This window comes from Eublepharis macularius, chromosome 16 (genome assembly GCF_028583425.1).
Source record: "Eublepharis macularius isolate TG4126 chromosome 16, MPM_Emac_v1.0, whole genome shotgun sequence".
NCBI classification, from domain to species: domain Eukaryota; kingdom Metazoa; phylum Chordata; class Lepidosauria; order Squamata; family Eublepharidae; genus Eublepharis; species Eublepharis macularius.
Window position 1 is genome coordinate 48,256,485 of NC_072805.1, and position 27,908 is coordinate 48,284,392.

Here is a 27,908-nt window from a genome sequence, read left to right on the forward strand (position 1 = left end):
AGAATGCTGAAACATGGAAATTACTGGGTGTGAGCATGCTTGGATACAGAGCTGAGCGGCATCGACTCTATATCTCTATCCAAATCCGCTGGTGATCCTTCCTTGGACCCTTTTTAAAAAACCAGTGTGACATTTGCCTCTTTCCTGTCCTCTGGCATGGAGGCTGGTTTTAGGAACAACTTCCATGTATTGTATAGTCCAGGGCTCCCCAACCTTTCTGAGCAGGAGGCAGATCCAGCCACAGAATAGCAGCTACCTCTTATCGCTAGTCCCAGTGAAGACTCTTGGACTGTGGAAGCACAGCCAATCAAATCTCCAGTAGTCAATTAGAAGCCATGCTTGGCAAAAGCCCTACCTGGCCACACCCACTTTCTAAAAACACTTGGCAGGCTCCAGGAAAGGTTTGGGCCTTGATAAAGCCCGTGGACCCCGGGACACATTTGAGCACCTCAAGAACCCTCTGATATATATATTTTTTATAGTCTGCCTTTCTCACTGAAAAAGTGAATTTCACAGTGTAAGTCAACAACTGAGGAATTCAATAAACAATATAATACAGTATGGATTACAGACATTTGAAAACATAAATCCAAATTTAGCCATGAAATAATCCTGAAACAACATGTAATTAATTTGACATTACATATTAATGCAGAAACTACCCAGTAGGAGCATATCTGCATCAACAGACAGTACCCACTAGTACAGAGTGCAGCCCCAGCCCTTTACCGAAGCCTCTCTCTGAGCCGTATATTCTGAGTGAAAAGGCCCTCCTGAATAATTCAGTTTTGCAGAGTTTGTGGGAAATACTGTCTGGACCCGGATTTGCCTTCATCTCTAATGCTTGACCCCTTTCCTAAAAATATGCCCCACGTTTCCCACAGGGAAAACAGAGGCAAAGAATCCCGTTTGGTTTCTCTGCCATCCCCCCCTCTTCCTTTCAGTTTTGCTGCTTGCAAGGCCTCCGGATGAGTGAGCAGCCGTGGGATTTCCCTCCATCCATTTGGATCCTGCTGTGCTTAACGGTTTGAACTGCCAGGTGCCGTCAGTGACTCAGACCCAAAGCCTCTTCTCCCAGTTGGGTTATGCAATTGCAAGGTGTGGAGCAGTGGGGGGGGGGAGGCCGTGCCCTGGGCTGTTTCCTCAGCGCTGGTGCAGCCCAGACCCCCTTGCACAGGAGCCTAATACAAGGACCGCTCTGGGTTTAGGGTTTTTCTTTCAGAGCAGCATGGCTGACTGCAACTTGGCTCTCTCCGGGGAACGGCAGTTTTCCTTGGTTGGATTCTTCTCCTTTCTGCCTGGTGATAACCCACCTGCTGGGAGCACATTCCAATTTGGTGGGGGGGGGGGCGGGCGCGTTCTCATGTGAGCAGAGTGAAACCTGAGCCCCTTTCAGCATTCTTGCCAGCTGGGCTCCCTCCCCTCCCTTCTTCTCCCAGATCATTTGCTCCAGGGGCCTCTTGGCAGGTCTCCAGCCCTGGCTGCTCACCTGACTGGTTTTTCCTGCTGCAGCTAAAGCTCTAGTGGGTGAAGGCACCAAGGCCAGCGGAAGACGAGTTGGTCAGAAACAGAAATGGGTTTTTGAAACGGGGAAGAGGGAATGCACAGCGGCGGGTGCACCTGGACTGCGGTGTTGGCACGCTCTGCCTGTCGTCACCTGCTGGTGGTGACCTTTCGGGGGTAGCTGCGAGGCCATGCTCAGAAACCACCTGCTAGGCTCCAACGGCCACCAGAGGCCCTCGTGTACTGGGCTGGCCCGTGAAAACTGCCCTCTCTCCTGTCTGCATCAGTTTCCCAGAATCCGGTCCAGCTGGAATGCCCTGGCTTACAGAAGAGCAAAGCTATGCCATGAGGAGGCGAGGGGGGTGCGGGGAGAAGAGGAACCTTGGCACGGCCTGCTCAAAGGCCCGCGATTAGGCCTTTGGCCCACAGAGGGCAACAGCTCTCTTCGTGTGCTGGGAACTGAAGGCCTGCCTCGCACAGGCTGAGGCGGAACAAAGTACAGGAAAACATGAAGAAAGTATTGCTTTCGAAAACATGAAGAAAGTATTGCTTTCAGTATGAGTTTTAGTCCCATTTATTTTGTCCTTTCTCCAAAGACCTCAAAGCTGCATATGCAATTATCCTTCTGTCACAACAACAACCTCGTGAAGTAGGCAAGGATGAGAGAAAGATGACTGATTCAAGGTCCCCACCTTGGCCAGGTGGGATTTGAGCTTGGATCACCGCCCCCCCCCCGCCCTCCACCCACCTTAGCTGCTCCTCTACCCAGTCTCTCCATTTTAAGGGAGCTTAGAGGTTGTGATGGTTCGCCGGAAGAAAATGTCCGCTCCTGGTATGGTAAGCAGTGGCAGCAGAGGGGAAAGGCCACGTCTGTCCTTAGCGGTAATGAGCCAAGGGACTGACAAGCAAACGGCCAGGAGGTGAAGGTCTACTGTGCAGATCCCTGGTTCCGCCCCGACTGCGGTTCTGGTTGCAGGCCTCAGCAAGGATATTGGTGGGCTTCGGGAAGGGCAGCTCCACTGACTGAGAGCTTGGCGCCATCTCCCTGCGAGGAAAGGCTCAGGCAGGCAGGCGAGGCGGTTTCAGCACCAGGAGGACTGCAGATGGTGGAGGGGCGGCCACTGAGTTTTCAGCGGAGGGGCTTTTCCCTCCCTCTCCCCTAAGACAAGAAGTCAGGAGGCACCAAACTCAGCTGATTCAGGACAGGCACAAAGGGCTTCTTTGTGCAGTGCACTAACTCGTGAAACTCCCTCCCACAAAAAGTAGGGGCAGCCACTAGTTTAGATAGTTGAAAGGGCATGTGACATATAATTCATGGAGATAGGAGCACCCGTGGCTGTGAGCCCAGATGGCTGGCTACATGCAACCTCCACGGCCAGAGGCAGCGCGTCTCTTCTCTGCGAAGGTCCGAAAGAGCTGCCTTCTCGGAGACCCTGCAGGCCGAGGTGCCAGAGGGAGCCGCACCCAGCCAGGCCTTTGGGGCAGTGCCCCCAAAATAGTGGAGCCCCCGCCCCGAGGAGGCTTGCTTGGCCCCCTCCCTCATGGCCTTCAGAGGACACCCAAGACAGCCCCCCCCCAAGACAGTCGGGAGCCTCCGGCCCGGCCTCTCCGCTGTCGCCCCTGCGCTCCTTTCGGGCACAGTAAAGGAAGGGGGCTCCGGGCTGGTTCTTGCAGGCCGTCCCGATTCGAGTGCTGGAGGCGCCGCAGGCCGCCCGGCGCTCTTGTCGACGGTGCCACTCAAAACAGGAGGCAGGCCCCTGCCGCAGGCCCCCGTGCAGGCCCCGCCGCAGGCCTTCGGGGCTCTCGGCGGCAGCAGTCGAGCTTTGCGGGCCTCCCGACGCCTCCGTGCCGCGCAATGCCGCGGGCTGGCCGAGGGCCTTTTCTCCCGGCGGCGGGGGCTGAATTCCGGGGGAGAAGAGAAGCCAGCCGGCGCCCCCCTCCCCGGGGGGAGTCACGGCGGCCCGCCCCCTTCTGCCGCAGGCGCCCCGACGAGCCCACCTGGGTTCCAAGGGAGGTCCCGCCCAGGGAGGCATTCCGCGGCGAGCCCCGGCCCACCCGAGTGGAGCCCGCCCGAGCCGCGCGGCAGGGAGACGGGGCGCCATGGCTGGCGGGGAGATCCCTCCCGGCCCCGCCGCCACTGCCGCCTCCTCCGCACGACAGCCCTGCGAGGTGGGCTCGGCGGAGGCGGAGCGGCGGGCCCGAGCGCGCTCCCGGCAGAACCCGACGCGGCCGAGGGCTCTCCTGGCCCCTTCCGAGGGAGGCAGCTCTGGGGCGGGGCTCCCGCCTCTTCCTCACCTGTGGGCGGGGCCTCCTCGTGGGCGGGGCCTCTCACCTGCCGAGCCCGACGGCCGCCTGGCTGGGCAGAAAGTCCCGGGCGGTGCCGCTCTCACCACGCTTTGCCTCCGCTCCGCTCGCCTGACTCTGATGGGGACGCCGCGAGGCCGCCTGGGGGGGCTCTGCCTGCTGCTGCTGCTGCTCCAGGTAAGGGCCGGCGGGTGCCCGAGTCCCCAGGGAGGGCCGTGGCGTGGCGGGGAGCGCTTGGTGCATGCTCAGAGGCACTCTTCTTGGCCGGCCGCAGGCTGCCTCCTTCTGAGGAGCGCCTCCTTCTGAGGAGTATGCCCCTCCAGGTCCCCCTGCCCCGGCGCCTCCTCTTCTCCTTCGAGCCGGGCAGTGAGTCCCACCCTTCGTGGCTCTAGGTAGTTTTCAAGTTGCTGGATCGTTTTGAGGAGGGGACCAGGCAGGCTCGGAAAGACTTTCCATCAAGAGCCAAGGCTTCGGCTCGGAAGGGCCACGCTCCGGGGGCGGGGGGGGGGGGGCGCCACGAACGCCCGCTGGCCCCGGGGGCTAAAGAGCGCTGCCGCGTTCCGGGCAGGATCCCCCCAGCTGCCGGGGCGCGGGACGGAAGGCTGCGGGAGGGCTGCTCCCCGCAGGGCTGCTCTGAAACGCGCCTCTCTTCCTTTGGGGGCGTTAGGCTGGAAGGGGCCTTTGCGAGGAGACGCCGCGCTGCCGGCCGGGCTTCAGCTCGGAGACCTACACGTTCCCTGTGTTCCGACGGGACCTGAGAAGGGGCCAGAGGCTGGGCGAAGGTAAGAGGCGCCCTGCGCCCGCTGCGTTTCCTTGGGCCTGGCCGCCAGCTGCACCGGTCGCTCGGCCTGCGCCGGGCCTGGGGCCACCTGCCTGCTGAAGGCGCAGGCAGCACAGCCCGCCGGGCCCTGCGGCTGCCGGGGGCGCACAGCTTTCGCCTGATATTCTGGCCACCTGCGGGGCAGTGTGGGCCCAGGGCGCTTGGCTTCGGCTACCTTTCCGATCCCCTGCTGGTGGGTCCACAGAGCACCTGCTGCCTTCTTGCCCAAGGGGGAAGTGTTGCCCTTCAGGGACCCCCCCGGCGTCCTCTTCCTCAGGGTTTCCCCCAGCCCCCCAGGTGATGGTTGAGAAGAGGCTGGGCTGCCTGCTTGTGGGGGGTGGGGGGAGATAGAAATGGACGTGGCTTTAGCTATGTGGAGGGACTGCAGGTTTGCTTGGAAACAGGCTTTTGACTTTGAACGCCTGTCCAGGCCATCTCATGCCCTAAGAGGACAAACAAAAGCTCCAGGGCCTGGGGGGAAATCCACCTCCTGAGAGGAGAATGGACCCCCTGCAGGTTCAAGGGCCAGGCAGCCCTTCTGCGGCCCTCTCCGAGGCGGCTCCGGCAGCTCCTGGTTCTGAGGCAGGCACCACTCCTTCGCCTCCGCCTCGCCAGAAGTTCACATTCTCCCGAAGCTGCCCGCACCCAGCCCAGCTACGCAAGGTGGAGCCTGGCAAGGAGAGCCACGCAGGCTTGTTCCAGCTCGCAGTGGCTGGGGCGTGTCGTTTGCATTTGGTGCGTTTGTGAACTTTGACAAGCCTCCTGACTGGCTTTGCCCTCCCTGCTTATCAGTTTCGTTGGCGTGCCGGGGGCGGCCACGGCCACCTTGTGTCAATAAGCTTTGTGAATCATTCACCGGGTTTTACTTGGGCTTAGTCTGGAGTCTCGTTTTCGGTTCTGTCCTGAGTAAGACTGTTGTCATGAAGCCAACCTGGGTGAAAGCTGATCTTGGCGTCCCCGTCTCCCAGGCAGGCCACAGACTCAGGCCTGGTTGGCCACGCTTCCCTTGTGCTGCTGCAGCTGCTGCCAGCAGTATGACACGACATGCCAAGGCAAGCAGCCACGAACAGTGGCACTTTCTAAAAGAGATGCCCTGACCTTGGGCCGTATCTTCCTTTGTCCCAGTACAGGCAGAGGGCACTTTGACATCTCTTTAGGAGAGGCAGACGGGGAACGGGAGCAGAGAGTGGGGCAAGGCTGGATTATAGACTGGTTTCAGAAAAGGTGGCCAGAATATCAGGCGAAAGCTGTAAACATTTTTATCCCACTTTTCCATTTTTGAACAATTGCCAAAGCAACTAACAACATATTATTACAACACAGAAATCTAAACAAGATGCAGTTAACTAAATTTTTAAAAAGAAGTCAAATTGATTTTAAAATTGTGATAGATTTTTAAACGACAAAGGAGGGAGAAGGGCAAAAACCAAGCCAACCAACCAATACACGTTTTCCAGAAGGTACCCAAACAACTAGGTCTTTGCTGCCCGGTGGGGCTGAGCTGATTTCTCCCAGGGAGGACATTCCATGTGCACGGGGTCACCACCAAAAAAGCCCTGTTGCACATTCCATCTCTCCCTGCCTCAGAGCAGGTCCCTGGCATCCATCAAAGGGTTCTTCATCTCAGGTTCTAAGCTGCAGGAGACCTTTCACTGTGAGATTTCTGTTATTTGCAAAGAAGAAAAAATAGCTGGCCTGGAGGGATGGATACTCTGGCAAAAAATGAATTATTAGGTAATGAAATAAGGAATTGCAGGACTGCTAAGAAGTAAAACCCCTACTCTGTGAAGGCAGGTCTTGCCTCCTCGGACTGGCACTGGCTGTCCAGGTTCTCAGGCAGACATCTTCCATATTACCTGCTACTTCTTCCTTTTAATTAGAGAAAATAAGGATTGAATTTGGGAGCTTCTTCATGTGAAGCAGATGCTCTGCCACCGAGCCACAGCCTATGAAATATGTTCTGCATTCATGAATTGTTCTCTATCAAATAGAAATGAGAAATGTATATCTTAAAAGTTCGAACATCATGATATGAATATTCTGTTTTGATTATTTTGTATTGGGTGAGAACTTCATGGAGTCAGGTGGATGTGGCGGTGTAAGAGTTACCAAAAAAAGAGAGATCACAAGCTTTGAGGTTGTCAGGTGTGCAGCCTCGGCTCTCAGACTCCAGGTGAGTGTTGTGTGGACTTGCTCTGGAGCAGTTGGGGGGTCCTTGGCCTGAAAGAACAGGTGCTTTTACGTCTCCATATTGTAAAGAGGGCAGGGGAAAGTCTTCAGTGGGGAACAAAGCAGCAGAAAGGGATGCGTTTACCTGGGGTTAAAATTGACTCAGCTGTTTGGCAAGAATTTCACGTACACCCAGCATGGCTGATCTTAACTCAGTGATGCTAGGTGATTACCTTGAATGAAGATTTCTGCTTGAGGCCAAAGGCACACCTGTAAATAGAGACAGAGATGCCGGCTTCCCTTCATGCCTGGCAAAAGGGGGCTTCAGTCATGCCTTTCCCTCTCTAGCTGGTTGTGGAGGGCAGCCCCCAGCGATTGGATCCCTTCAGGCCCTGCAGGGTTTGGGGGAGATAAAATGGGCTTGCCCCATCTATGCCACTCTGATGCCTGTCATTATTGACTGTAATCAGGAATAATCTGGAGTGAGGTGAATGCAAACAGAATCCAGCTCCCGGCTGGGGACGGGGAGAGCAGGAACAGCCAAGGCTGACCTGTTTCTGGAGAGTACAAACAGGTGGCCCCTGATTCTGCTTCAAAGCCATGGAGGGAACAGAAGAAACTGGGAAGGGCTCAGCTAAAAGGGAAGCCTTTGTCTGCATCCAATAATGTCTGCTCTGGTTAGAACAAGATTCAAGTCCAGTAGCACCTTAAAGACCAACAAGATTTTCAGGACATAAGCTTTTGAGAGTCAAAGCTCTCCTCTTCATATCTGATAAAGGGAGTTCTGGCCTTCTAAAGCTCATATCCTGAAAATCTAGTTGGTCTCTAAGGTGCTGCTGGACTCGAATCCAGCTCTTCTGCTGCAGACCAGCATGCCTCCACACCTGCAATTGCTCTGGTTATAGACAGATTAAGCCAGGAGAGATAGCAGGCAAGTGGCCGGCATGTGTCTCTCAAGCTTGTGTCTTTATTATATGTAACAGGTCAGAAATCATTACAATTGTCTTCTGTTTTGGACCTAGAACCAGCTGCCAGCTTTGTTCTGGAAGGGCTTCTGCGATTAGAGGCACAGCCCTGTTAAAACAAACACACACAAACTTGTCGATACTTGTCAAGTTCCTTTCCCCTTGTAAACAAAAATCCAACAGTTGAAGATCTTCCTTCTAGTAAATGAAGTAACAAGAAAAACTTAATCTCCTGAATTTCCCCCTTAGTTGTACAGTCACAAAAGATGCTGGAGCCCTTCCAGGAAAAACAGCTGGTAAAGCTAACCCAGAAGGCTGAGCAGATCGCATTGTTTCATGCCCATGAAACCTAGTGCAGCTTGATCGCTTGTGATGTGAGTTGCAGTTCTTCGGCATGGCTTGGTACACAGCTGAGTCACTGCTATATTTTGTCCCAGAACCAAGAGAGTCACGTGCTTTGGGTACGGATGGGCAGTCCTTTGGTAGCAGCACTGGGGGTGGCAAGGCCTGGGGTCCAATGAGGCCTGTTTATTCTTAAGGCGATTGCCCAGTGGGCAGGCGAAGGAGGATTGAGCAAGCTTTCAAATGACACAGAACTCTTCATCAGGCCAGCAAAGGACATGGATGTACCTACTACAACTTGCTGGAATGTGTCAGAGTGCTCTTTCCTTTGTTTTTCGCTAAAAGAGGCCCGCCGGGTTCCAACCTATGATGACAAAATCCCTTTGTGTGTATGCAACACTTCTTGGTCATTCTTGCATTGCAAAACCAAGGGGGAGCTGAGTCAAGTGGGTGTGCGTGTCCTTATGGATGCGTGCGGGCCCATGTCTGCAGCCCCTCTGAGGAGCCTTGCTGCGCTGAGTCAGAGCGCTGGTTTCCTGCCGTAGCAGGCTCTGGGTCGAAGGAACGACATGGCAACACAATTGTGAGTTACTGCAACAGACAGTGCAATGTCCAATGCTGTGTAGATGCAGCGTTGTGGTGTGCCCACCCCCTCCACAGGCTCTGAGCATGGAGCTGCTTGGCCCACTTCTTTCGCAAGGTGCTCTCTGAGAGACACCCACAGCCTCCCCAAAGGGGCAAAAGACTTGCCCGAACCAGGTAGCTCAAGCCGGAGCCTGAGTTCCCCACTGAGCCTCCAGGTCCTCCTTCAGGGAGGGAGGGAGGGAGGGAGGGAAGAAGAGGGGGGAAGACCCCAGCTCCGCAAATCTTCAAAGGTGCTTGCTGGGAGCAAAGTGGCTGTCCACAGCCCAGGAGCCAAGCCTGTAATTAAGGCAATGACGCAGAAGGGTCTGGAGCCCTTAATATAATGGGAACTCTGGCTTCAGCCCCCTACTCAGAGCTACAGCTGGGTGTGTGTGAAACCCCCTTCTGTATGTGGCAAATTTCCTTTCCAAAGCGAGGCAGAGGGTTTAATTCCAGGTCATGACGGTCCCTGAGAATGTGCCATGCAGAACTCTGCCTCTGGCTAGCTCCTCCCTCCCTCCCCCCCTCCCAAGGCAGCATCTTTCCCACAGATCAGCTTTGCCAGGTTGGAGTCTGCAATCCAGGCCTGTTCAGAAAACCTTCAGCAGAGACGATGAGCCCTTCTGTGTGTTGCACCCTCAGCCAGCTGGCTGTAGCTCTTAGGGCCACAATTGTGCTCGTGGAGAGAGAGCAAAGCGGTGGTCATTTCTTGACATGTGGCCAAGGATTCTGTAGCACGGATCTGGGACTGGGTCAGCCCCGGCTGCTCTGAGTTTGAGGCATCACGGCAGCCCCTACCTGCCTGCAGCATTGGGCTGTACATCCGGGAGTTTGGGGTCTTTCTTCATGGTTCTTCCACAGCCTGCTGAGGAACTTCACTTGCGTTTTTCAGGGGGGAATGTTTTGTTGTCCCAGAAGGGAGAGACGTATGACTCCAAACTAGTGCTGGGGGTGTAACATGCATTGTGCAGTTTTCCTGTAGTAGTTAATCTAGGGTGGCCCTACCTCGCGCTTGGGACCTACTCTAGAGTATGTGTCAATTATTCATGTGTCCAGTGCAGTTCTGGACATTCTTCTGCCCCAGCTGACCAGGCCAAAGAGCCCGGGATTCTGGCGGCTGAGTGAACGGGAGTGAACTGTTCGCTGTGTGGGACTGCGTGACTGCTGTCTGAATCAGCTTTCAGGTGAAACTCTTGTTCTGCAAGCTTTTAAGTCATGTTGATACTCCCAAGTGATGTCACTCACTGCTCATACGCGGAAACTGTGAGGTGCCAGAGGCAGACGAAGAGTGCCACGCCACAGCAACAGTTGGCCTGATGCATCCGGGTGGGGGAGGACGGTGACGCATCCTGCTCTCTTTCCCTTCTTTTGTCGCTTCAGACAATGGCATGTGTGTTTGGGCCCCCGTGGAGTGCAGCATTTCACTCCCAGCTAGGCATGGTTCTGAGGCAGACTCCAAACCGCATTTGAGCCACTTCTGTTGGCATTGTGCTCAAATGTTTTGGATGCGAACATGTTTCGACAAGCACGGAAGAAAGGAAGAGGCAGGCCTCTGACCCGTGGCCTTTTGCCTGGTTAGCAAGCACTTAGTTTGGGTGTCTGAGTTCCAGGAAGGTGGCATTTCACTGCCGGTGAGACGGGCTCCTCTCCACCTGTGCCAGGCCTGCTCTCTCCACGGGGAAGTTCAGTGTGATTGGTGTTGTCCCTTTCTGGTGCTCCACCCAGGTTGGGATGTGGGAGGATGAGTCTCTGGGAAAGGCCCCGGAGGACGGGAAGTGTGATCCTCAAGGATCTTGCTGCTGCCCATATTTGGTGCTGTGTGAAAGGTGATGGGGTTTCTCTTGCTTTGGCGCAGTCGGAAGTGGAAATAAATGCTTCCTGGGAACTTCGCTGCTGAAAGCACGTCATTTGCTGTTTCTCAGGACACGGGGGGAGGGGGCTGCTTCGTTTCTGCTTCTTCATTCTCTCTTCCTGTCTGCTCAATTATTCAAACCATGGTGAGTCATGTTGGTCCTCAATGACCCAAGATAAGGTCTTGTTGCCATGAGCAGGCATGGTGTCCAACGATTCTGCCCTGAGGTGTGTATGCCACAGCTCCTTCTGTCCACAACATGCTTCTCTCTGAGAAGAAGAGGTGGAAACGGGGGGGGGGGGCTGGCTGGCTCCTGGAGCAAACACACTGGTCACCCTGTGACCCTGCACCCTGTGACCCTGCACAGGATCATGGGTCACATCTCTTGAAGCAGGTCATGCAACCACCTGTGGGCGGAAAGGCAGAGCTGGCCAGTCTTGGCTGTGTGTTCATGGTGTTGTGTACCCTTTGGCATTTGAAGGGAAATAGGCATGCATGTCTCTAATAGCAAAGAGTCCAGTAGCACCTTTAAGACTCACCAACTTTATTGTAGCATAAGCTTTCGAGAGCCACAGCTCTCTTCGTCAGATGCATTGTCGGTTGGGTAGTCTGAAAGGTGCTACTGGACTCTTTGCTATTTTGCTACTGCAGACTAACACGGCTAACTCCTCTGGATCTATGACCATGTCTTTAATGAAGCTTCATTAGAGTTTGGGTATTAAGTAAGACCTCTGAGGGAGTTGCTTGCGGGGCGCTAGTGTCCTGAGGAAAGCTGCGCAAACGTGGCGCTGAAGAGTCTGCAGTCCAAAGTGAAGTCCTGTGATGTGTGTGAATGTCACATTTGCACCATCTACATAATTCTCCTTCTGCTAGTCCAGGGGAGGGCATGCTTTGCAAGCCTCTTTCATTGTCACGAGGGCTAGAAACTTAGCTTGAAAATCAGGAAAATCGGGAGACTGCTGAATGGTATGACATCATGGGAAAACTGAAGCCCCGGATATGACTCACCAATGTGTCTGTTATCTTCTTCAGTGCAATCACTTCTAAATAGTTTCATTTTTTTTTAAAATCAGGAAAGTAAATTTTCACACTTGTCACATGTCCAAATAGCTTCATCATTACACATCCCTGCTCTTTCACCTTTCAGACTTTGGAAACTTACATGTGTCCGTGAAGAGTTCTCATTTATAAGCTCAAAATACAGTTCCTGTCATGTGGGAGTTTTATATTCTTGAAGTTTTCCTGGTTACCTGACTCCTCCGGCCCTCTTCTATGGCTTTTATTTTTTCCTGCAACAAGACGATTTCAATGGAAGCCAGTGCCTCAGTTTCCCTCTTATCAAGCATAGAAAGGTGTGATGTCATCTACAGGAAAACTCTGCAATTGATTTGATTCAGATGTTTGCACCCTGCCTTTCTTCTTGGCTCAAGGGGGATTCTGTACAAAGCCCCTTCCAGGAGGTGGTACTTCTCACAGTGTCTGCCCCAAAGAGCTTGCCACCTCGAGACTGAGAGGAGACAACCAGGGGCAGGCGGATATGAGCAGGGGCAGAATCTGTGTTCATCCCAGTCATGAGTTTGGCTTACTTTTGGTCCCCTGAGACCCCCTTGGGCTGCTTCATGCGAGCAGCTGAAAAGATGGGTGGTGTTCGTGGCACAGACAGAGGTTCTGAGGGTGGCCAGGATGTGCTTGAGAGGTGTGGTCTTACCCGGAACTGGAGGGGGGGCTGGTTCTATCTCGACTGCTGGTGGCTGGGGCTCCGGCAGAGAGGGGCTTTCCCAGCAGTGCAACCTGCAGTCCTTTTTTTCACTGGGGGTGAACTGGAGACCTTCTGCATGCAAAGGTGGGCCTCTGCCTCCGAGCTACAGCCCCTCCTTGGCTGGAGAGCCTAGAAGATGGTGGGGGAGGGAGGGCTGTTTCTGTGCCTGAAGGGGCTCTTTTGCAGGTGTTGTGTGTGATTTGTGTGACAGAGCCACAGCTTCCAAAGAGCCTCCTTGGAGGCACTGGGTGGGGAGAGTGACGGGTGAGTCCTGTGGATCCGCCTGGTCCTGCCCAGGCCTGGCTGAGTCGGAACGCACACTCCCTCCGAAGTAGGCCAGCAGGAGGGACAAGCTTGGTAGGGCGGAGCTCCCCTCCCCTCCGGCAGGCGGCTTCCCGGTGGAGCCCTGTGCTTCAGGCTGCCGCCTTGTGCTGCCAGGGCTACCTTGCTCTGTGGCTGGCTGTGCCTGAGCCAAGGGAAGGCTCCTGGTCTGGAGCTGTCTTCTCCAGCTCTGCCTCCACACCTGGCATGGGCAGAGCTTGTCTGGGGTGTCACTGCAGGAAAAGGCACGTTGTGTGTGGCCGTTTCAGGGACACACCTTTGAAATGGAAATGCTTTGCGGTGGCACTGAGTTGCAGGGCTGGGGAACATGCACAGGCACAGGTGCACACAGGCCCAGTAAAGTCACGTGACTGAGATTCAGAAAAATTAACATCCGGAGCGACCAAAGGTCATACCCGCTGCAGCCTGTGCGGGCTCCTGCCATTCTCTGTGTGCTTCTTGTGCAGGAGAATCTCCTGCTAGATTGTGCCCAGCGACTCCTTGCAATGAGAGCAGAGTGCAAGGAGAAGCTAAACAAGGAGTCCTGCTGCACTTTAAACAATGGAGCCAGTGGGTCCTGCGTGCACCGGGCAAAGTGGGCGGTTGCTGCTTCCAGAAGCTTCGGCTAGAATAAAAAATGTTCAGGCTCTCAGGTGCCACAGGACTCTTGCTTGCTTTTCCTGCACTGGGACTGTTGAGGGCAAGTAGGGGAGGGGAACTCCAAGCTCTGTGGAGGAAAAGCAACGTAAGAACGCACTTTTGAGGGGTTTCTGCTACCGGTTTATCCCCCATCACTTGGCCCTCACCCTGCGCCCCAGGAAGCTAGGTCAGTCAGAGCAGGACGGCTGGCATCTTCCCCTGGGTCGGGCCTTGGTGCCGGCCTGCTGTGCTGCTTGTGTGGCAGTGTTCAGTGCTGGGGTCGGCACGGAGTCGGCTTGGCCCACCAGTTGCTTTGTCTCTTTCATTGCTACTTGGTGTCTCTCTCGCTCCTGCTGTGACACTTTTTAGGCAAACCACGTGGGGGGATGGGGGGGGGGCCTCACAACATGGAAACAAATCGAGCCTGACCCTTAAGGCCCGCCCTCTCTCCTCTGGCTGGCGGTGGCTCTCCAGGGTCCCGGGTGGAGGACTTCTGCATCACAGACAGGCTGTCGGGGCCTGAACCTTGGGCCTTCTGCTCGCGAAGCAGGGGCTCCGTCCCCGAGCAACAGCCTCCTCCCTCCCCATGCAGGGGGGCCAAGCCAGCCCAGCAGCAACCCTGTGGCAGCCAACCTGTCCGTCATTGAGGGCTGTGGATCAAAACCTCTGCTGAGCCAGCAGGTGGGAGCCATGCCCTGAAAATGGGCTTTGTGGCTGCAGCTGACCCATGGCAGGGCTGGTGCTCTTGCCCAGAGGTCCCCACACCTGCCTTCTGCAACCGCCCGTGCTCCAACACCTGGCGGCTTTCTTCTTCCCGCTTGCCGGCACAGGAGGATGCAAAGCAGCAACTTGTGGCTTGTGGGCCGCACTCTGACCACCACACATGCTTTCCACAGGCATGGGATGGTCCATGGGGGAAATCACACTCCACTTCTGATCAGGAAAATGGGTTCAGTGTTGATAAGATTCCCTGTGTTCAATAGCCTATAGATGATGAGAACAACTTCCTGAAGAGGAAGTGAAAGCCAAGCGGCTCTGATTGCGTAATTCGGACTGGCTTGCTGTGGGTTGCTCATCCCGCCTCCGTCTTGTTTCCTTTGAATGCTCTGGGCCTGTCCGTGCTGCAGCCGTGTTGCAGCCCTTGTTAAGCATGCTATGTGGGCTGCGGTGGTTTCGTTGCTCAACACCCTACTCAAGTTTCCTCTTCCTCTGTGCGCCTCCCCAATATTTTATCTTCTTTTAAAGATGTTGCTGCTCGACCCTTCTGCAGAAGCACCAATTGAAACACCCAAGGGGCTGCGCGGAGCTCTCTTGGTGCCTGTAGCTCTGTGGCTCCGAAGTCTAGTCTGTCCCCAGCAGTAACGCGTGTGCTGGGGTGGGAACGCTTCTACTTTGAATTAAAGGGGTCTTGGGTCCTTTGCACCTCAGCTGCCAGGAATGAGATCTGGGCCCCTTTTGAGCCTGGCCGGGGCCACCTGAACAGCCGGTCCGGAAGGACTGAGCTCAGCTCTCCTTCTCCAAGTTGTCCAAGTGGCCTCTAGAACTCATTCTGGGGCAGGTCAGCTGCCACGGCTGACTCTTCTGAGGGTGGCTGTGTCCAGCCGGCTTCCCCCACCGTGGCCAAGTGTTTGTCCCACCTCACTGATGTTTTTACGGGCTGCATTTCCACCTTGCCTGTTACCTGTAGCATCTGGGGATGGCTCCTAAGAGGTCTGCTTGCCAGAGACCGGGCAAGCACGTAGCTGACAGTTGGTTGTCAGGCCTTGCCAGGTATTTCCCCCAAGCACTTCACTGCATCACTCAGGTGTATGAGTTAAAGTTACTTTATTAAAGAAGAATACCAGTATCAAGTTGGTCAGACAGGATCTTTGGCTGAAGTGATGCAAGGCAGCAAAGCAAGGTTAATTATAGGGCACAGTCCACACACCCCAATGGGAAAGAAAGGCCGTTAGGAGCCAGGAGAGAGGGGAGGAGGGAAAGGTTGAGCTCTGCTCAGTCTCTTAGGAGGTTGGTGCGGTCTTGGCTGGAACTTCAAGACCATGTTCTCAGGCCAGCCAGGAAATGGTAACCAAAACACCTGCAAGATAAGCAGCTAGCAACCAGTCAGCCAAACAGGTTCCCTCTGCATGTTCTCAGAGGTACACTACACACTGCAGCAAGGAATTCATAACAAGGCAGATATGCTGGAGGAGTATCTGACATTGGTCCTGCTGCTTTTGGGTCTGAAATCTATGGCAGAATGGGGCGGGGACATCAGCTCTCTCTGCGATGGAGGCCCTGGTGGCACAGCAGCTGACGGCTGAGCCTCCACGTTCAGAGGCAGCGTGGCTGATGCTGGAAGCAGGAGCGCTAGAGGAGGAGAGCGATTGGCAAGGCAAGTGGGGCGCCTTATTTCTGCTTTGCTCAATGAGGAGAGGAAGGTGGGTCTCCTGGGGGCCCTCAGCTGCCCAGCCCTGCGGACAGGAAGAGCCAATGGCCTCTCCAAGCAGGGCTTGAAAGCCTCCCAAGGCCTCACCCGTTACAAATGTCTGCCTTTGCGTTCATTGCTGACCTTGGCCTGGGGAAGAAGTTCTTGGGCTGCTATTGCATAATGGACTGCTCAGGATCTCCTTTGATGCTGGGCAGGTCCAGAGCGCTGCGTCCACCTTTCAAGAGTGGGTGACGTCTTCCTCAATCCCTTTGCCTTCCCTCCTGATGTGTGCTGTGTCACATTACCTCCCCGCTGCCCTTCATGCAGCTTGCCAAGCTAGCAAGGTTAATTGCAACAGAGACTCTCCAGCATCTGAGCTGGAACTTCACAACAGGATGGAGAGGTGGCTGGACGCAGGGCAGATGAGGAGCTCTTGAAAATGGGCATTGTTCGGACTAATGCAGAGAGCTTGGGCATCCTCAGAAATAATTCAGACGGAGGACTCTTCTCATAATCTATGGGTTATTAATCTGACTGCATTCTTGCACCATTTATGATTCTGAGCCGGGGAGTGCCCTCCTGTGGACCCCATGGCAGAAAGCTTAAGCTGTTGCAACCTAGGCAGAAAATAAACTCCTCTGACTGTCCTGTAGCTGGAAAGGGGGCGGGGGGCGGGGGAGGCTGGCTCTGTAGCACTGAAGAAGAGGGACAAAAGAGGTAGCAGTCAAGGGCAGAGGGTGGCTTCGTCAGAGGTCGGGGGGTACTTTCATTAACCTTCCGCAACACACGGAAGGTTAATTCTGGAGGGGGAACAGCGCGTTGCTTGCAGCTCAGCCACCACTTCTCTGCAAAGGGGAAGTGGGTGTCCACAGCTGGAAAGGCTGCTGCAAAGGGGAGCCACCAAGTTCAAAGACACAATCTGTCCATTCACACACACACACACACACACCCGCCCCTGCTGCCACTCATGCTCATTCTTGGTGCCTTCTGCAAAGCCCAGCCTCTTCCAAGATGGGCGCTGTGTGGCTGGAGAGTCCGGACGGAAACGCACCTGCTTTCATTTACAGGGAACTTTAGGCGGAGGGCTGGCGCCCCCTGGCTGTGGCAGCGCTGGCAAGTCCCCGTCCTGCATTCTCCCCGTGCGGCTTTCCTTGGCCCCTGCCCTCTGACATTTCCTCTCTCCCCCCCCTCCACTTCTGCAGTGAGCTTTGAGGGCTGCACGGGGAGGACTCACGCACCCTACGCATCAGAGGACAGCCACTTCGAGGTGCGTGGCGGCGTGGTTTGGGTCAAGCGGCCTCTGCACCTCCGCCACCATGAACGGCGCTTTGGCATCCTGGCCTGGGACTCGGCTGGCAAGCAGCACTCAGCCACAGTAGTCTTGAGGAGCCGCCACCACGGCCACCACCAGCATGAACAGGAACACCCTCCTCGTGTGGTACGTGTGCCGCTCCTCTCCCTGGCTCCTTCCCTCTTCATTGGGCCGGAGCAGGGGGCACCCCCGAGCCAGGTGCTGGGGCCTCCCCCGTCTTGCTGAACTAGCCGCCCGCCTCTCTGCCTCCCTAGGAGCCCTACGGGCCAGCTGCAGGAGAAGTACTGGCCTTCCCCGAGTCTCGGCCAGGCCTGAAGCGGCAGAAGAGGGACTGGGTCATTCCGCCAATCAACTGCCCGGAGAATGAGAAGGGTCCCTTCCCCAAGAAACTGGTGCAGGTAAGTTCCCTGGCGTCTCTTCCGTCTGCTCCTTCCACAAAGGGGAGGTTTTTCCTGGGGGTCCCTGCCAAGGGGCGGCCATGTGTAGATGGCGCTATCCAGAAGCCCAAGTTAATGATGTCTCAGGATTCTTGGTGTTATGAAATGCTGGGTCTCCAGAAAACCCCATTGAATCCTGACCGGCTTCCCACTGAAATCTTAGGGAGGTACAGCAGAGTGTAAATGGTTTGCATAAATCTCTCTTCAGCTAAACTCTGGCTCCTGGGCAAGTGGGTGCCCGAGGGCAGGGCGGGTGAGATCCTCCCTGAGGGCAAACGCAGCATGACCCAGGAGCTCCTGTGGAGTGGTAAACAGCAGCGCGCACACTGCACATATTGCGCACCTGTTGCACAAACAAGGGGACCTCAAGCTTCATCTGCATTCTGGGGTCTAGAACAGCCCCTCTAGGACCTGTTGCCTTTGGACTGAGCTTCCTCAGGGCCAACCTGCAGCTTCCTCTAGCCGTGCAGCTGCCCCTTCCAGATCAAATAGGGCAGAAAGCCGTGCCTTGTGCTCCCATTGCGCCCTGGGCCCCTCCTGGGCCTCTGCTGTTACCCTGACACGATGCCTTCCCCACCTTGACTGACGCACCGTTTCCCACCAGATCAAATCCAATAAGGACAAAGAGACCACCATCTTCTACAGCATCACTGGGCAAGGAGCAGACGCACCCCCTGAAGGCGTCTTTACTGTGGAGAGGGATTCTGGCTGGCTGGAGGTGACCCGCCCGCTGGACAGAGAGGCCATCGACAAATACATTGTGAGTCCCTTTGGCCCCGGAGCAACTGCTGGGCCCTGAGTGAACACCTCCAGCGGTGGGCTGGGGAGCCGATAGGTGTTCTTGGAGAGCCTTTGGCTTGGGGACCTTTGGCTGCAGCTCAGAGCCCCCAAGGGGGGGACCTCTGCTTATCCCTTCACTTCCTGTGCTGGAACTCGCAGGCTTCTGTTGCGCATCTCCTGGCTTCGGGCCTCCCTGTCTGCACTGAAGGAGCAGGCAAGGATCTTGCTGCACCATCGGATGTTACTCGTGGGCTTGGTTTTTTATCTGGCTCGTCCTCCAAGAAACTCAGCATAGCATAAGTTGTTCCTCCCTCCTCCATTTTATCTTCACAACAACCCTGTGAAGTTGGTTAGGCTGAGAGCTGATAGCAAGATAGCCCAGTGAGCTTCATGAGCAAGTGGGGACTTGAACCCTTGTCAGCACTTCCTGGCCACTCCCCCTCGAGGGCTCCCCCCCCCCCAGCTCCTTTAAAGTACTCCTTCATTCAAACCTGGCCCTTTCCGGGGGAGTCATGGCAGCGCACGCCTTTTCTCCCCAGCTCTTCTCCCATGCGGTCTCTGCAAACGGAGAGCCTGTTGAGGACCCCATGGAAGTCATCATCAAGGTGACCGACCAGAACGACAACCGGCCCCAGTTCACCCAGCCCGTCTTCTACGGATCAGTGCAAGAAGGAGCCACGCCAGGTAGGGCTCTGTCCAGCTGTTTGGCGGGGAGGGAACGAGGGCAAGCAGCGCCAGCTACTTCCATCGCAGTCCTTTGGGAGGGTGCTGCTGATGTGGACCTGGATGCAGACTGGGCGCCCTGGTAACTGAGGCCCTGCAGCATGGAAAGGGGGATCCAGCAGAGACCCATTGGGTACCCGTTGAAGCTTCCCTGCCAGATGAGCCGGGTTTCATGGTAGTCTAGCCACAGTGTGAATGAGGCACGTGGAAGTGAAGCCGGCTCCCTGCAGCTGCCTGGCAAGAGAGAGGGGCAAACTACGCCCAGAGGCTGCCTGGCTTGCCTTCACTCGAGAGCGGAAGTGTCTTTTGCAGGCAGCTGTCTTGGACGCACTCCCTTCTGCATCTTTGCTTGGGGGATGTCCTTATGAAGATGCGTTTTCTCTGCTGCACTTTTTGACCCTTTGGCTTTATGGGCCCAGGTACCAGCGTGATGCAGGTCTCGGCCACTGATAAAGACGACAGTGTGGATTCCTACAACGGGGTCATCACCTATTCCATCATCAGCCAGGCCCCACCGGAGCCCCACCCTCAAATGTTCACCATCAACAATAATACAGGCATGATCGGCGTGATTATATCTGGCCTGGACAGAGAGGTGAATACCTGGGCACTCCTGTGCGGGGAGGGGTGGGGGAGTGGCGATCAGGACTATGCCAAGCAAGACACAGGCTTCCGCATCAACAATTGCAATGGAATCCGACTGGAAAGAGTGAGAGCTGAGTGCCAAGCTGTGCCCAGGATTGCTGCCTCCCAAGCCACACGTCAAAGGAGAGGCTGCAGTCCTGGGCGCGGCTAACGCTGCCTTTGGCTACTCCGCTTTCTTTTGGAGCGTATGGGGAAAGACACTGCAGTGAGGGCTGTGAGCAAGAGAAGCGCCAAAGCAGCAATTGGCCGTTGCAATACAGGGTCCTAAAATGCAGCCATGATGTCAATTACTGGAAGTGGAGGCACAGGCAGCGGGAAGAATAGCTCAGGAGCAGGTGGGGAAACCGATGGCCCGCTGATGTTTTGTATTGCAAGGCCTAACGCAGAACTGTTGGGGCAGAACAGGATATTTTTGTATTTTCGGTGCAGGCCACGATTTATTTTTATGCTTAGGATGGCAACAGTTGCTGGGGGAGCAAAAAGAATTCAAGACCAATATATACGAGATAATGCACTGTCGTGGTTCGGATTCTTACTTGATACATTTCTGAGAACTTACGTTTCTTTCTGATGTTACTGCTTGGAAGTTTTTTAATTTGATGGGAGCTACTGTAGCGAATGGCATAGCCCAGTTTTCTATTTCTCTATTTGGATGTTACATCGTGTTGATTGTTGTGGTGCCTGGCTATGAGCAATAAAGCCTGTCTGTATAGCTTAATTGTTTTACCCCTTGAATCCTGAAAGGATGTGGTGATCAATCAAGAGTTGTGTGTGCTTTTTTCCCTAGAAAAGGTTATACACTCAAGCAATTCCATTGTGTGTTCTTTGCTTACAGAAATTCCCCAAGTACACGCTGATCCTCCAGGCTGCTGACATGCAGGGACAAGGCTTAACCACTACAGGGACAGCTGTGATTACTGTCACTGACAGGAATGACAACCCGCCCGTTTTTGACCCAGACAAGGTAATGGGCCGCCCCTTTCTCCCCTCTCCCGTGTATGATGTGCTGCCAGTCCCCCACGGACACCTTTTACCCTCCGAATCTTAACACTCTTCCCTTTAAAGATGTGGCCTCCTCCAGTAAAGAAAATGTCGGATGGGATTACTGTTATGGGCTGTACAGCCCGTCAAGGTGAAGCTATCTAATAGTTTGGCCTTTGTGTTCCAGTATGTTAATGCAGTGCCAGAGAACGAGGTGGGGTTCCCGGTCGCCAAGCTGAAGGTGAGAGACGCAGATGAAGAAGGAGGCCCAGCGTGGAGAGCAAGATACAGCATCATCTCGGGGAACGAGGGAGGGAATTTTGTCATCACTACCGATCCTCAGAGCAACGATGGCCTCTTGAAAACAGCCAAGGTGAACCAAGGGTCCCTTTCTTTGCTTTCTTGGGCAGTGGCCTTGCTGGTCTCCTTTGCTGCTGGGACCTGGCTGGCCCTTGGCTGCACGTTGCCGGCATCCCTGATGCACCCCGTCTTTCTCGCACCCTTTCCAGGGGCTGGACTACGAGGAGCAAAAGAAGTTTGTCCTTGAAGTCTCTGTGAGGAACGAAGCCGACTTCTCCATGCCTCTCCAAACATCCACGGCCACAGTGACAGTCAATGTGGAGGATGTCAACGAGGCCCCCGTTTTTGTGCCGCCTGTCAAGCGTGTGACGCAGTCTGAAGATCTCCCTGTCGGGCAGGTGGTGACGACCTATACTGCCCGGGACCCAGATAAGGATATGAAACAGATCCTCAGGTATGGGGGGACAAGCAGTATGGGTCAAAGCTCAGCAAAGAGAGTAGCAAAGGCACAGCACAGTCCCTTCCTCCATCGCATCGTTAGTGGGCTGAGGCGGACAGCCCAAGGCAGCTCCTTCCCTACTCTGCAGGGGGGGGGGCAACTGGCCAGGAAGCAGCTTGGGGGGGGGGTGACTTCCGAGATATGACTGGTCCTCATGAAAAGAAGGCCACTAACTGCAGTGGCAAGGCTCCTCTGAAGAGCGCTGGCTCTGGAAACTTCAGTGCTGGAGCCTCCGGGGTCATGGGGCATGTATGCATGGCCAAACCCACCCTGAGGTTGTACAGGACAGAGGAGCCCAGGAGAAAAGCTCCCAGCCATTGGGAGCCTGAGTACCGGATCCACAGGGGGGCGGCTGTTCAGGAGTGGTGGCCGCCTCCTCCCCTCGACCCTGACTTGGGGCATCGCCAAGTGGATCTCGTGGGTCTCCAAGTGGTCCCTGGACTTGATTCCTGCTGCTCTACTGTAGTCCGTCTAGGCTACTCTCCTGAAACTGTGTCCCATTTGTAGCAAGTGTGGAGAGCTTGATGCTCAAGCTAGTTTGACAGGGAGGGAGAACTACATCACCTTTGACACCGGCCCACGTTTCTCCCACAGGTACTCCATTGGGAAAGACGTGGCCCAGTGGCTGGAGATTAACCCTGAAAACGGCGTCATACTGACTAAAGCCGCTCTGGACAGGGAGTCGGAGCATGTGAGGAACAACACCTACGAGGCCCTCGTTTTCGCGACGGACAGTGGTAAGCGGGCCTTATTGGCTTTGCCCCCTGGACTCTGCCCCCAGTCAGGGAGAGGGTGATATGACGGGTGCTTTGTCAGGCCAAGGACTCTGCCGAAGCGAGGAGGGCTCCAAACGAATCCGAGCCTTGGCAGCGGGGCGAATGATCAGGCATTCCCCAAACCGCAACAAGGAAACTGATGTGCCTCTCCCACAAATTTTAATGGAGGGGGGGCTGTTGAATAGAAATGTGGTGCCTGCCCGTTTGGCCGAACCGTGCTGTCCTTTCTGTTCAGGGGACCCATCAGCCACCGGAACGGGAACCCTCCTTTTGTACCTCAATGATGTGAATGACAACGCCCCAGAGCCAACCCCCCGGAACTTCGACATCTGCAACCGAAGCCCAGAGCCCCAGCGGCTGAACATTGTGGACAAGGATCTCCCCCCCCACACCTTCTCAGCAGACCTGAAGTTTGGCGCAAATGCCAACTGGTCGGTCCAAATTGAGCAGCGTAAGTTGGCGTGTCTCCTGAATTCTGTGGAGTGCTGCGGGGGTGGGGTGGGGGGTGGGGGCCGGTTATGCTCTCCTGGAGGCACACGTGGAACATTTGCTTGCTCCTTTCCATTTTGCCTTAAAGCCCTTATTCTTGCCAAGGGAAGCTGAGGTGGCTGACCCTGAATTTTATTTCCAAGGGGAGCATTTTCTGTGTGTGTTCTGTTCACGTGCCCCCCAATTACAGGGGCACAGTCCAAAACTCTGGTTGCTCACCTCAGCTGCTGCTTGCAAGAACAAGTCAGATGGATATTGCTGAAGTGTGTGTGCGTGTGCGTGTGTGTTTGGTTCAGTCCCAAACGGTTTGTTGCTGCCTGCTTTCCTTTCTCCAAATTCTGGACGAATTATGCAGATGTTCATATTGCAGCTCCTTCAGAACAAACGAAGGCTTTAGGTTTGATTCCCCCCCCCTCCTTTCCCCTTAAAACTTGTATTGCCACGATGGCAGAATGCATGTCAGTATAAAATCTCTCCTCCACGCTGTCTCAAAAGAGTTAACACGTGCCCTTTTGGAAGGGCGAGGCAGTGCTGGGATCCCCACTCCTACTACCAAGTGAAGCGGGAGAGCGTCCGTCCGCTGTCACTCTCAGCCCGCACGTTTCTCCATGTTTCTTCCTGCAGCTGACAGTCTGATCCTGAAGCTGACGAAGGTGCTCGAGCCAGGCGAGTACAACATTGCTTTGCAGCTGAGCGACGGCAACGGGAAGTCGCAGATAACGATGGTCAAAGCCCAAGTGTGCAACTGCGAAGGGGAAGCCAAGAACTGCGACAGAAAGGGGTTCATAGCAGGTGGCTTGGAGGTCCCGGCCATTCTGGGGATCCTCGGCGGGATTCTTGCCTTGCTGAGTGAGTACCGTGCTGGGCCCTCTGCAGCTGTACTTCTTTCCACGGGAGGGTTCCCGGGCTCTCCTTTGCAGTCGTGGGGGCTAGAGACTTGCGTCCTGTTCTTAAAGCGAGGGCTCTCAGCTGGTCTGCGGGTCACAGGGAGAGACGGAGGTGCCCCTGGGGAAGGGGGGTGACCGCTCTGAGCACAGTCTGTCTGTGTTGTAGCGATGGAAGTATGAATAGACGGGTGTTATCACCAGCATCCAATGAAAGCGCCTCCAGCCCTGGGTACCCACGAAGCAGCTCCACTCATCAGCCCAGGGATTACTGGTTGCTCCCTCACAAGGCCAGGGAGGCCTCCCAGTGCTCCATTTGCAGGTTTCCCGTGGCTGTAGCTGCATTGTGAAACATTCCTGAGGGTGTGAGGAAGACCTGACCCTGCAAAGCAGGCTGCCTTCGCTGGCCCACGAGTGCCCGTTGTGGCTTGCTCTGTTCATCTGTCCTTTCTCTTTTTCTGCATTCCGTCGGCACAGAGTGCGGCCACTGGGAGAGTGGGTTGGGGGGGGTGTAGCTGTGAATTGCTTGCATTGTGCAGGGGTGGGACTAGGAGACCTCTGGGATCCCTTCCAGCATTTTGTTTTATGTTTCTGCCAGTGTGCTTTCTGGGTGTTTTCAAATTTATGAGAGTCACCTTGAGTGCCATTGATAAAGGGGAAATAACAGGATATAAACACTTTAAGTAAACGCAGATGACTTTGGGTTCTCTGCTGATGGACAGCAGAAGTTCCAGACAATCACTGCATCTCTCTCTCTCTCTCTCTCCCTCCTTCTCCTTTCTCCAGTCCTGCTTCTGTTGCTGCTGCTGTTTGTGAGGAGGAGGAAGGTGGTGAAGGAGCCGCTTCTCCCCCCTGACGACGACACTCGAGACAACGTCTATTACTACGACGAAGAAGGCGGTGGGGAAGAGGACCAGGTGGGTCATGGGCTCCTTGCCTTCTGAGGACGGGGCCGCCTCTCTACTTCCCCCTGAGGCCTTTGGGGTCCCGTTCCCATTTCCCAAGCCCGGTCACAGCTTCCTTGGCTCCTTTCGTCAATGCTGTGTCGTATCTTGCCCCCTGATTTGTCCTGGCATCTCATGGCAAATGGACCTTACTATGGCCCCAACCATCTGCTTCACTGTTAGGCTGGCTCTCCCACGCCCTCAGGCCCAGGAAACAGAACAATACAGTACAACAAGCGATGAAAGAGAAATGTTTCCAAACCGCAGCTAAGGCACGGGGGATCCAAGCCATCACTCTGTTGGGGATGCTCCTTCTTCCCTGGCAGTCAACTTTTCTTTCTGCACCACCCTCTTCCATGGCCTTGCCAGCTTCGGGTCTTTTATTCTCCCACGCTCTGCACATGAAAAGCAGGCTTCAGGAAAAACCGCTTCGTTCCTGCCGCAAGCCCTCGGCTCTCTTTCGTGACCTCCTCTGTTCTCTTCACAGGACTACGACATGAGCCAGCTGCACCGTGGCCTGGATTCTCGTCCTGAGGTCACCCGCAATGATGTTGTGCCCACGCTCATGCCAGCCCCACAGTACCGCCCACGCCCTGCCAATCCTGATGAGATAGGCAATTTCATTGATGAGGTGAGTGGCACAGACGGCCAGGATCCCACCAGCTCATAACTGGGACGGCTTTTCCTGAGGCCTGCTTCTTCTGAGTAGTTAGGAATATCGATAAACAAAACTGCTGTCTGTTGGGGCCCAGATAATAACACTGGCCCCTGTGGAGCTGGGTGAGTCACAAAATGTGCTTTCGTTCAGGGGTTATGGTTGGGTGTGTGTGTGGGGGGGGGCCCTGGAGGAGGGAGCCTTTCCACAATCGCTTGCAGCAGCCCTGCTGTCTGCTACTGGCTCCTGCCAGTCGGTGGGACAAGAGGGGAAGCGGGCGTATCCTCCCAGCAGCCTGAAAACCCTGCAAGGGCCCAAGTTAAAATGGCTCCCCAGCAGCCCAGTGGTTGTCCCAGCAGCCCGTCACTGGAGAGGTCATTGGGCTGGAGAAGAGCCGCAATCGGAGACTTCATTGCGATGCTTCCGGCCTTGAATCCCCCTTCCCTGCACAAGGGAGGGTGCCCTGGCCCCACCCCCACCCCTTGCTCCTGTGTTGTATAAACTGAGTGGATGTTCCCCTCCCCCTCCCGCAGAACCTGAAGGCGGCTGACACAGACCCCACGGCACCCCCTTACGACTCCCTGCTGGTGTTCGACTACGAGGGCAGCGGCTCTGAGGCCGCCTCGCTCAGCTCCATCAACTCCTCCACTGGAGACCAAGACCAGGACTACGACTACCTCAGCGACTGGGGCAACCGCTTCCAGAAGCTAGCGGACATGTACGGAGGGGGCGAGGAGGAGGACTAGGCGTGGTGGGAATTCGGCAGGACAGAGCTCAGCGTGCACGTCTTCTGGGGAGCAAGAGCCAGCTATCAGTCGCACTGGCAGAGACCCACCTGCCCTCCCCTTTCCAACAGCTCAATAATAATCGAGCAGCTGCTCATTGCCCAAATGCTGCAAACTTGCCTGCCTTCCCATGTCGGTCCCTCTCAGGGAGGATTCAGACAACTGAATTTTTTCACAGGATGTTTTTAATATTTTCTTTTGAAAATTTAAACTTGCATTGTCTCATTGCCAGACAGTCCCTTCCGTTTTGCTAAGCGTTGACTCTGTCAATGGGACAAGAACTCCCTGAGATGACTGGTGCATAACATGCTCTTAACTGGTTGTCTGAATCCATCCTCTTTGGGGAATTCTTTTTCCTCGGCGAACATCCGAGAGGCCTCGCTTTAGGGTCATTGGTCGTCTGGATCAATGCAAGCCACCTTTGAGCAGTCGGCCTGGGGTTTTACTACCGCTTGTCGCAGCCATAATCCCATAGTCCTTCCACCTGGACCTGTTTCACGCCGAGCTCCTGGGCTCTTCCTCCATTTATTCCTTTAATCTTGAATCCCCGTCTACCCTCCGCTTACCTGTAATTACCCCACTACCACCACAGCTCCTCTAGAAAGGCAGCCGGAGCGCACACGCAAAAACAAGAATCTGACGAGAACGAAGCATGTAAAGAAAGGAAGACTGTACAAGAAAGAACCGGTCTGCAGAGTATCTGGGGTCAAACAGTTCCGGTGATGAGAAGATGCTGTTCCCTGACACATAAACTGAACAGCCGGGAGATGTTTCGAGACGTGCCAACACGACTTCAAGCCCAACCATTCTGTGAGACGCAGGCTGATGAGGATTCCGAGCTGGGGACAACGGTGAGCCCCTTGGGCACCTCCTCACGCTGATGCACTTTAGCCCTCTACCCCTGAAGAAGATTGTGGGTCCTGTGTGCGCTTGGCAATCCTGCGCAGCTATCAAATGCGGTACCCAGTGCGGAATTTAGCTAGCATCCAGAGGACCCGCTTTTAAAATGAAAGAGAGAACTTTTTAGTTCCAAAGATGAGCAGCACCTGATGTAATCTCGGGGAGGGAGGGGGGACTCTGTTGCCCTGCACAGCCCTCTGCTGGGACCAGCCAAAGCACAAGAGAGTCTTATTTGTAGAATACGCCTACAATGTGTATATTGCAGAAATCGTAGTTTCTTGATGTAGAATTGGGGGTGTATGTGATAGTAAATACAGATCTGGCTATTATAACCCCTTTAAGGAGGAGCAAGGTTTTGGAGGGAGCCGTTGGCAAGAAATGTCTTAGGAATATTTAGCCCATTGTGCCCTCGCTGCCTTCGGGGTTCCAGATTCACCAGATGCTTGCATGGAGAGTGCCTACAATGCAACTGAATAAGGGGCCATTTTTCTTACGGTGCATTTTCTGCCAAGTAATCTAGTTGTAATTAGAGGTGATTATCCGAGTGAAGATGCCAATGATTTCCTTCCAGTTGCTCTTCAGTATCAAATGTCTGTGTGATTGCGGTTCCCTGTGATGGACTCCCTTTTTTACAAGAATGAGAGTCTTTATTAGTTTTTGATCTGGATATTTCACTGTTCTTTTTATACCTTTTTCTGTATATGAGCAAGAAGGGGCGCAAAATTCTCACAAGCCATACTGTAATGCCTTATTTAGCAGATATGTTTTTTATACAATTTTAATAAACTTTTGTCTTTTAAAAGTGCTTCCCCCGCATTCATTTACAGACAAATCTCTGCACCCGCAGTCGCCTGTGTAACCGTGTTACAAAGGGTTAGGCCCAACTTGGCCCATGCGGTGGTTTTATCAGTAGCAGCTCTTCTGTGTCTGATCTGGCAGAGTTCCAGTTTCGAATCCCACCACCCCTTGTTCTCTGTTGCTGGTTTTTCCCATCAAAGGCAGGGGTGGGGAGGGAAGGCTCAGGTTTGGGCAAGAATATGACTTGGCAAGTGCTGGGCCATTTTGGAGCAAAACTATTGCTACGCAACTT

General features: G+C 54.8%; 1 protein-coding gene across 1 annotated transcript; it reads left to right on the forward strand.

Moving 5' to 3' along the window:
• The first annotated feature begins 3,875 nt into the window (after positions 1–3,875).
• On the forward strand, positions 3,876–27,620 carry LOC129344298 (B-cadherin-like). Its single transcript, XM_055000881.1, has 16 exons — positions 3,876–3,984; positions 4,475–4,589; positions 16,911–17,146; positions 17,275–17,418; positions 18,062–18,217; positions 18,777–18,921; positions 19,380–19,555; positions 20,441–20,569; positions 20,774–20,959; positions 21,096–21,340; positions 21,980–22,122; positions 22,397–22,612; positions 23,275–23,499; positions 24,321–24,451; positions 24,966–25,109; positions 25,667–27,620. Exons 1-16 carry the CDS (start codon positions 3,928–3,930, stop codon positions 25,877–25,879), a joined length of 2,661 nt encoding a protein of 886 aa, XP_054856856.1. The 5' UTR covers positions 3,876–3,927; the 3' UTR covers positions 25,880–27,620.
• Positions 27,621–27,908: the final 288 nt, after the last annotated feature.